General features: G+C 30.9%; 1 protein-coding gene across 3 annotated transcripts in view; it reads left to right on the top strand.

Moving 5' to 3' along the window:
- Positions 1 to 10,924, top strand: part of LOC119595777 (interferon-inducible double-stranded RNA-dependent protein kinase activator A homolog) — a 49,523-nt gene that overhangs the window by 20,050 nt on the left and 18,549 nt on the right. For all 3 annotated transcript variants that reach the window (XM_037944940.1, XM_037944939.1, XM_037944938.1), the window contains exons 3-6: positions 3,677 to 3,812; positions 4,098 to 4,161; positions 6,214 to 6,331; positions 7,290 to 7,408. In XM_037944940.1, coding sequence (XP_037800868.1) covers positions 3,677 to 3,812; positions 4,098 to 4,161; positions 6,214 to 6,331; positions 7,290 to 7,408 — 437 coding nt within the window. The remainder of the gene's footprint in view (positions 1 to 3,676; positions 3,813 to 4,097; positions 4,162 to 6,213; positions 6,332 to 7,289; positions 7,409 to 10,924) is intronic.

Genomic DNA, 10,924 nt, shown 5'->3' with positions numbered 1-10,924 from the left:
TTTTTTTTTTTTATTTTTTTTTAAATTTTATTTATAAAATTTTTTTTTTTATTTATTTATTTATTTTAATTTTTTTTTTATATATTTTTTTATTTTTTAAATTTTTAAATTTTTTTTAATTTTTTTTTTTAAAAATATATATTATATATATTTTTTTTATTTTTTTTATTTTTTAAATTTTTTATCTTTTAATATTTTTTATCATATATTTATATATTATTTTAATATATATATATATTTTATTAATATAATATAATTTTTAAATAATTATATTTTAAAATTTAATATATTATATATATATATATAAAATTAATATATATAAAATATTTAAAATTTTAAAATAAAATTTTTTTCTATATATATAATATCATTAATATATTATATTTATATTTTTAATATTTTTAAATTACTATAATCTCTATATTACAATATTTTATATTTTTTAATATATATATATTATATTTTAATATTAATATTTAAATATATTTTATTATTATACAATAATATAACTTATATTATTACATATATATACATTTATTATTATTATATTAAAATTATATATTTTTACATTATATCCATTTTAAAAAATAATAACATAATTATTCCCAAATATATTAAATATATTATATTATTTATATTATATATTATAATATTTTTAATTATATAATTATTTTTTTTTATTTATTTTTTTATATAATTTTATTTTTTTAATATATATTTTACTATATTTTAATAATTTATACATTATATATTATATATATTATATATATATTATAAAATTATATATATATTACTATATTATAATATATTATATGTAATATATATATATCTAGCTACTATATTTATACTATATTTTTTTTTGTTAATACTACATATATATATTTTTATATTATTTATATATATAGTCTATATTTATATATATTTATATGTAATATCTATATATATATTTCATATATATTATTTGGACTCTATATATTTATATATATATCTATATATATATATATATATATATATAATATATATACACACACATATATATATTATAGTATATATATGTTATATATATATAATATATATATATATATATATATGATAATATATCTATATTATATATATAATTATATAGTATATGTTTATAATATTATATATATAGTATATATATATAATATATATAGTTATAATATATATGTATAGTAAGTAATATAATGTATATATATATATGTATATGATGTTATTGTGTATATATCTATATATAGATATAATATCTGATATACTATCTATACATAATATTCCATATATAATCCTATATATATACCTATATCTATATCTATACATATGGTATATCTATACATATATATTATCTATACACTATAGATATAATATCCTCTAATCTCTCATATATCTCTATATCTCTCTTATATATATATATATACATATATATATACTATATCACATATATCTTCCTAATATCATATAGTCTATATCATAATATGTATATATCCATATAATTATCTATATATATATATATCTATATCTCTTATAGAGATACTATATATATATAGTATAATACATATATTATGCCATATATATATTATATATCTATCTATCTATTCTCTAGATATATATAGATCTATACCTATATATATATACATAATAAGTATATACATCTATTCTCTAGAATATCTATTCATCTATTCTATGTCTATCCCTATACTATATATCTATATATATATATATATATAACACACACACCCACACCCACACACACACCACAGACACACACACACCCACACACACACACACACACACACACACATACCAATACACACACACACATATTATATTATATTTATATTACTCTTATGTAATGTTTTTTGTTGGTTTTTTTTTTTTTTTTTATACATATATCAGTTAATATATGTATATATATACTATTTAATAATATATATCTATCTATCATGTGTGTATATATATATATAATGTATATATCCTTAGATTATAATAGTATATCTATATATAAGTTATATATTATATATATATGTGTATAGATATATATATATCTATTATATATATAAAATTATTTATATCTATTATGTATATAAGATATTTATATATATATGTTTTGTATCTATATATAATATATATATATAGACTATACTATATCTATATAAATATCATTTATATATCTATATATATATTGTATATATATATATATCTATCTAATTATTCTATTAATTATATTTTTATATATCTATAAATTTATATATATAGTGGTAAGTGTCTTTCTCAGATAGATATATATTATATATTTATTATATATAATTATATATATAATATAATTTATATATAATAGATAATTATTATATATGTATATATTAATATAATTATATATATGTATAAATATATTTTATCTATATGTCATATATTTATATATTATATAATTATATATTTATATATAAATTATATATATATATAACTTTCTATATCTAATCTAGTATCTCTACTATATCAACTTCTATATATATACTATCTCATCAATTATACTATATCTCTTATATAATTCTAGGTATCTGGGTGTATGGGTCTCTCTCTCTCGGAATTATATCTCTATCTTCCTTATCTCTATGTATTCTATCTATATCTACTTCTATACTGTAATATATATATATATATATATATATATATATATATATATATACACATACATACATACATACATACATACATACATACATACATATATCCACATGGGTCATTTTACCCCTTGGTCATTGGCTGAATATGTGTCTATGTTTGTGTTTCCATCAGAATAAAACAATATGGCTTACAGTATTTTTCAGTATTTTATCATAAAGTGCATAGAAATCTGTAATTACCCCCAATTGCATCATTGTTATTTGTACCATAGTCCTACAACAGCAAATTGCTCAAAGTACATTGGTAAACCTGCCCGCCGTTACCCCTTATACACTTTGTTATTAGTCATTTGATTAGTAACGCCCCCCCCCCCCTCATAATCACATAGGAAATGCATAATTATATGTTTTAATGTAGGGTTCAAACTCAAGAACTTATATATACAGAAATTATGAAATAATCCACTTGTACCAACTACAAGTAAGCACCTTCCTAACGAGGTCATTAGGGCAATTTCATATACTCGCATACTATCTGCAACACAAATTCTGGCTTTTCCATATGAAAATACATGTTAGACACTCATTATTTCCTTCCAATGAAACAAAAATATTACGTACTGGCTATTCAGTATGTAAAATTGGGCAAACATGAATACGCTACATATTTGTTTTGCTGCGTTTATATGTACATCTATATTTTTTAACCTAATTCTATTTATGCATCAAATTTTGAGATCATAATCACACAAGAAATATAAAAATAGTTTTTGCAGTACTCAGAACATTGAAAATCACAAATGCTTTATTTATATTAATATGTATGAATCAAGGGGTTAGAACTTTTTTGCTCTGATACTTGTAAAGCCTTGAAATGCCTGGTCGGTACTATTTTGTGTATGTGTATGGGGGGCTCTTTGATAATGTTGAATTATAAAATTAAATTTATTTGTTTTGGATGTATTTTCAGTTTCAATTTGTAATGTTAGAGTACACAAATAATTTTAAAACCAAAATTAATAGACCACTTTTCCCCAAAGCAAATGGATCTGGACAGAGCAAGAAGAAGGCAAAACACGCGGCTGCAAAGGCTGTCCTGGACATCATCATCCAAGGTGGTGCCGCAGGGGCTGGGGGACCCACTTCAGGCGGAGCTCCTGGAGCTCCACCAGAGCTGTAAGTTTCTCTTTGCCCATTACTTCAGTATATTTGTTGTTTGAATTCCAATTTCTTCTGACTTTGGCATTACATACAAGATATAAACTCTTGAAATGGTGCCAATGTTACTGCTACAACAAAAATAAATGAGATATTTCATAAAATTCTTATATGCCAGTTCATCAGATGCCAAAGTTTACTTTTATCAGACATTGAACCCTTGAACCCTTACTATTTACAGGTATATTTTCAGGGTAAATTTGCAGACTGTATGTAATGTTTTGTAATCTCTTCTCATTGCAGATCAACCCAGATTGTTTCCCCATATGATGATGGTATCCCAGGGAACCCAGTTGGGTCCTTGCAGGTAAGATGCAACTCTTATGTTTGTTGCAGAACGAATTAAAGTTTTGCATGTATTCTAGGTCACTTAACCCGTTCTCGCCGGGTCATGTGTATACACGTGATAGAAAACGGGTCTCTCGGCAGGGTAAGCGTGTACGTGCGGCGATGCGCCAGAGCGAGTGGAGCGGGACGTTCGGCTTCTCGCAGCGGACTCCCGCGCCCACTGTCGGGCCGTTGCCAGATATCACTGGATTTTAACTACTTTCAGTGAATTATTCAGACCGGCGTTAAAGGGTTAAGCAGCCACTGCCAGATGTGCAGCGTGTAGGCCTGGCACATGCGAACAGTGACAAGACTCCATGTCTTCCCTTTGCAGTGTTATTTTCTCTCTTTCTGTTTAAGCATCTTAAGCTTTTTTCCATTTTTCAATATCTATATTTGTTATTTGATTTGTTTTATTCTGGTGGTAATTGACTGTTTTCTTTGCACAGACTCCATAGCATTTCTCTAGGTAGTCCATAACTCAGTGCAGTAATAATAGCAAAAAGTAACTATTATTTGTCATTTTTTATAATTTTTCATAACATTCAGTTTTCTGTAATACAACCTGTGCCGTCAATCACGACAGGCAAGAATAGCATCATGAAAATAGAATAGTGCCTTCCTGGAGCCGATGCTCTTCCAGTCATGTCTCATGGATGGTACATTACATGCTCCTTTATCACAGGAGAATGCAAAAGCCCTTTCCTAAATGCCCATGACATCTAAACACTATACATGAGCTTGGTGGTGAGTCATTCCCATCACAATGGCCCACAGCTAAAGTTCTCATGACAGCAAGTCTCCATCACCCTGGGCCTCAGCCAAATTTTCCCATGATGGCTTGTTCACATCACCTGCCCCTCAAGCCAAATTTTTTCATGATGTGATGGCACCGATCGTAGGGATAAAAGTTAGATAAGTTATAATATCCAATACTAGGCACATTTTCAGATGCTGTCAATACGCTAAGATTTTCATGATGTATGTCAATCTAGATGTAAGGGGATAAAGTTAGGAAATAAGTTAATCTACATTCGTAAACCAATTAATTCAGTTCTGAGGATAATAATTTCAAATTAGTAATTAACTCTTCTGTCTAGACTTCAATATTTCCGCTTTCACAGGTTAGGCATCCGTCTAGGAATATATGTTAGCCATGTACTCTTACACTCTCCTTGCTCTAGACTCTCTGCATTCCTTCTCAGGTCTAGGCATCAGTCTTGCTCTTCTCAGTTCGTTAAATCTCTCTCTCTCTCTCTCTCTCTCTCTCTCTCTCTCTCTCTCTCTCTCCTCTCCTCTCTCTCTCTCTCTCTCTCTCTCTCTCTCTCTCTCTCTTCTCTCTCTCTCTCTCTCTCTCTCTCTCTCTCTCTCTCTCTCTCTCTTCTCTCTCTCTCTCTCTCTCTCTCTCTCTCTCTCTCTCTCTCTCTCTCTCATTCTCTCTCTCTCTCTCTCTCTCTCTCTCTCTCTCTCTCATTCTCTCTCTCTCTCTCTCTCTTCTTCCTCTCTCTCTCTCTCTTCTCTCCTCTCTCTCCTCTCTCTCCTCTCTCTCATTTCTCTCTCTCTCTCATTCTCTCTCTCTCTCATTCTCCTCTCTCTCTCTTCTTCTCTCTCTCATTCTCTCTCTCTCTCATCTCTCTCTCTCTCTCTCTCTCTCTCTCTCTCTCTCTCTCTCTCTCTCTCTCTCTCTCTCTCTCTCTCTCTCTCTCTCTCTAATACCAACATAGTAATGTGTAAAGAATTTTCAAGAAAACAAAGTATGTATGTTACTCACTATGTCAAATCCTAAAAAAATAAAGTAAGAAGGAGTTTTTCCTAAATCATTAGTTCAGTTGCAATATTGTGCTTAGGGAGCTGCAGCTGCACTTCCTACTGCATTGAAAGTATACGTGGATGATTCCACTTCCACAATTAATGGTGAATTAATCTCTTTTTGAGGCTATGTTTTTGTATTGGTACTTGATACAGTACAACTGAAGTAAGATTAAAAGAAATACTATATTGGTAGATAACAAATTTATTTTCTGACCAACAGGAGCTGTGCATGGCGCGTCGATGGCCCCCTCCCACATATGAGCTTACCTCAGAGGAGGGCTTCCCTCATGAGCGAACTTTCTCCATTGCATGCACCATTGGTAACACCAGAGAAATTGGTGAGTAAATTTGTGCGTCATTTTCCAGGGATTGAGAACATACAAACATATAGATTGTAAAGTAAATAAATGTCTCCTGTCTTACAGTGCAGTAAAAAAAAAAAGTTTTACATTTTGAAGGGAAGGTTAGATTTTGCTGTCCATTTTTGTTCTTAACCTATTATTAGGTGCACTTGCATCACAGCAATCAAATCGCCAAAGGTCTGGGCATTAGGCTTACATGAGCAGCCACTCTGCTGGGTGGCTGCTTATTGCCTGGGTGCACACAAACACATGTGCATGGTGGCAAGACTCTTATGCCCCCTATTTGCAAAGTGTTTTTAGCTTTTTGGCCATTTTCCAATGTCCACATTTGCCCTATGATTTGTATTATCCAGATGTTAATAGTTTTTTTTTCTTTTCTTTTCTTTTCTTTTCTTTTCTTTTTCTTTTTCTTTCTTTCTTTCTTTCTTTGCATAGACTCCAGTCATCTCTCTAGGTGATCTACAACTCAGTACAAGAAAAGTAGAACTATGTAACACTATGTTATTTGTGTCTTTTTGAAAAGTTTTATTCAATTTTCTGAAATACAACCTGTGTCGCTGCTCATGGCACCAGGAATATGATGCTGTGCATGGAAAAGGTGTCCATGGAGCCAGCGCTCTTCCAGTCACTGCTCACAGACATTTCATTCCACACTCATGTATAGATGGGAATAATGCAAAATTGCCATATGAGTAGAACAAACCTCCTAATAGGTTTGTGCATTTGTGGCATGTTTTTTTCCATCACTCAGCCTTCAGCTGCAAAATGCTTATGAAGGCAGGTTCGCATCACCTGGCCTAAAGCTAGATTTTCCTCTGACGGCATGTTCACATCACCTGCCCCTTGACCCAGATCTTTTCTTGATGTGGTCACGTCACCTGGATCCAAGGGGTTAAAGCATTGTAAAATTGTTTTCTCCCCTTCTTGTTTACAGGTACTGGGAAGAGTAAGAAGCTAGCAAAACGGCAAGCAGCCTACAAGATGACACAGCTGCTGAAGGACCAACCAGTGGAGGCACCTCAAGTCAATGTCTTGGCCGATGACGACGATGAGGTATGAAATGCTTTGAGCTCTCATTTGCAATCACTTTGCATGTTGCATGGGACATTGTGATTCGTGGAGTGGAAGTGTGAATGAAACTGATGTTGAGTTAAGTGTTGAAAATAGCTGGTAATATAGCTTGTGGAGGTGGTAGTTAGTTTTTTAAGCTTTTATGTGATTTTCCTATGTGTCCTAGTTAACCCAGTGGTTGCAGATGGCATGATATACATATCATGTCCACTGTATAGAAGTTCTGTTTACACATAGGTGGCTCCACTAGTAATCAGTCCCTAAGGAGTCAGTCATTAGTCCTACTGGTCTCTTTCACCTGTTTACCCTTTTTCCTTGATTTTCATGAAGATTAACTTATTATTAATTATTATTAAAGTAATAACATTATGATAACTATCATGTCAGTAATAATAGTAACAGTGTCAGTATTAATATTATCAGGGAGAAAAAGTCCTACAAATTCAAGGAATTGGGAAATCAGGCTTGGTCATTAGGGCCTACCAATTGACTCTTTGGTGGTTGAGCGCTTGTGGAGTTATCAGTGCAGCAAAAAGCTAGAGTGGACAGTACATGTTACCGCAACCAGTAGGTTAAGGAAAGTAGTCAGTTGATGAAGGGGAGTAGCAGATGCCGTTTAGATTTGTATAAAAGAGTTTTAGAAGTCATGGAAAGAGGATCAGTTTGGAAACGAAGATTGATTGTAGAAAATAAGTTGTTTAAAAAATTAAAAGAAAACTTACTTTTACACATTGTCAAGTTAAGAATGTGGTACTTTCAAGTGATTAAAAGTTCATAATCTTACTGACTTGGCCAACTTGAAATTTAGTAACAAATTCCTCAATCAGAAGATTTCTATTATAAGTTGATTGATGATTTTTAAATGCTGCAAGATTATCATCAGTGTCATCATAATCATCAGTCATCATTACCATTGATTTTATTATTGTTGTTTTTATTATTATTGTTATCATTGTTATTATTATTATTAAATTATTATTATTATTATTATTATCATTATCATAATTATTATTATTATTATCATTATCATAATTATTATTATTATTCCTCCTCCTCCTCTGCCTCCTCTGCCTCCTCCTCCTCCTCCTCCTCCTCTGCCTCCTCCTCCTCCACCTCCTCCTCTGCCTCCTCCTCCTCCTCCTCCTCCTCTGCCTCCTCCTCCTCCACCTCTGCCTCCTCCTCTTCTCCTCCTCCTCCTCCTCCTCCTCCTCCTCCTCCTCCTCCTTCTCTGCCTCCTTCTCCTCCTCCTCCTTCTCTGTCCTCCTCCTCCTCCTCCTCCTCCTCCTCCTCCTTCTGCTTCCTCCTCCTCCTCCTCCTCCTCCTCCTCCTCCTCCTCCTCTGATATCAGTTCTAATCCCATATTATTATTTAGATTTTACTATCTATTTATCTATGCCAATACCTTCTGTACGTCAAAGTTTGAGTTCTTTTTTCTTTTTTTCTTTCTTTCTTTCTTTCTTTCTTTCTTCTTTCTTCTCCTTTCTCCTTTCTCCTTCTTCTTCTTAAATAAAATAACTGATAAGTTACTTTTGTTCACTTCAGGCAAAATGATACACGTTTGATATTATTACTTTCACTTTAATTTATTACTACTACTACAATATTTGTTTATTTATTTATTTATTTATTTATTTATTTATTATTATTATTTTTTATTCTTGCTTATTTATATCTATCTATCTATCTATCTATCTATCTATCTATATATCTATATATCTATATACCTATATACCTATATACCTATATACCTATATACCTATATACCTATATACCTATATATATATATATATATATATATATATATATATATATATATATATATATATATATATATATATATATATATATATATATATATATATATTAGTTTGTTTCCACTGGTTTTTAGATTCGTATAATCATTATACTGCATACATTCCTTTTCATTTACCAATTTGTGGATTTTCATGTGGATAATTTTGTATTTTGAAATGTTAAAAAGTGTGGTGATTGTGAGGAGAAAAAGTATGTTGTGTATTCGTCTTTGCCTCTTATCATGCTACGAACAGACATTCAGGATTCTTGGCTCTTTAAAAGATGATAGCGAGTTCCATTTTAAATTTGCAAAAAATTATAGTTTGATAGGCTGCAGTGCTCAAAAAGAGATGGAATCAGTCAGAGGTTTTGCCCTTGGAAGTACACCAGGATACTGAACCAAGGTCGCACTCATGTAGAAAACAAGGAGTTTTGATGAAATCATAACATTCAACTCAACCCAACAGTGCCAGGTATCAGAAATCTTTCGGTGTCATAAACACTGATTTCTGGCAACATCCAGCCACTGGGCACAGGAGTCTGCTACATGCAGCAGAACTTCCCACTCGACACACTCTAGTGTATCACCATGCTTATAACCATACACTGCAGATCACACGGTTTATTATGGCTGTTATACATGAGACTCGGCGGTAAGGGGTAATATTTCACGTGAATGTTTTATGGACGACAGTACAGTTGATCCAGGAGTGAACAGGGAAGCTAATGGCGTCAGTGATTCATTTAGACAGGCAGAATGAGGGAAGAGAGTCACTAGATAAATAAGTAAATAGGAAAAGAAACAAACAAAGAAAATAATAATTAGAGAGCTTTAATGAATGATTGAGAGAGACTGAGTGAATGAATGAGAGAGAGCATAGAAAATATTTTATAATGTTTGACCCAATGCCAAAGGAAAAATGTTCACTATAGTATTGCCTTGTGAAATGTATCTGCGCACAGATGGCTCCACAAGTGTGGTGTGTGCCTTCACCTGATTTTCCCCTCTCTTGAGTTTTTGGATTTTTTTCTTTTCTTTTCTTTTTTTCTAATGCTATTAATATTGATGCTGTTATTATTATTATTGATGTTATAATTATTACAGTATTATTAGTGATAAAGAGTAGAAAATGAAATATTTCCAAAAATCAGGGAAAAGCTTAACAGGTGAAATAAGTCGGACTGGTGATTGACTCATTGGTGACTAAGTACTTGTGGAGCCATATGTTTGTAAATATGATTATGAAACAAAACTCACCCTGGGCATATCATGTGAGTACATGCAGTCCCTGGCAGCATCAGGTTAAGAGAGGATCTAGGAATGAGCCCTAGGACTTCAGCTGAAATGTAAATTTTATTGAAATGTGGCAATGCCTTTGGGGCCGAAGTTAACACTACTATGCATATCAACTTAAGTAGTTAATTAAATTAAAAAAAAGTGAGAATGTTCTTCAGCTTTGGCCATTAGCTCAGATTTTTTTTAATTTGTTAACCTCAGCATTTTTGTCAGACAATGAAAAATAAAATTATCCTCCTTTTTTTATAATCAGAAAATGCATGTGGCATGTTAAACCTTTTATTCAGCTCTAAAGAAAGCATTGATATGGCAAGCTGAAAAAGAAAATCTTTATATTCAATAGAAAATATTTTTATAATTATTTCAGTTAAAACTCAAAGCACATAGGCAACCTAGCAACAAATTTT

Source organism: Penaeus monodon, chromosome 36, assembly GCF_015228065.2.
Source record: "Penaeus monodon isolate SGIC_2016 chromosome 36, NSTDA_Pmon_1, whole genome shotgun sequence".
In the NCBI taxonomy this organism is placed as follows: Eukaryota; Metazoa; Arthropoda; class Malacostraca; order Decapoda; family Penaeidae; genus Penaeus; species Penaeus monodon.
This window is presented reverse-complemented; position numbering and strand designations above follow the sequence as displayed.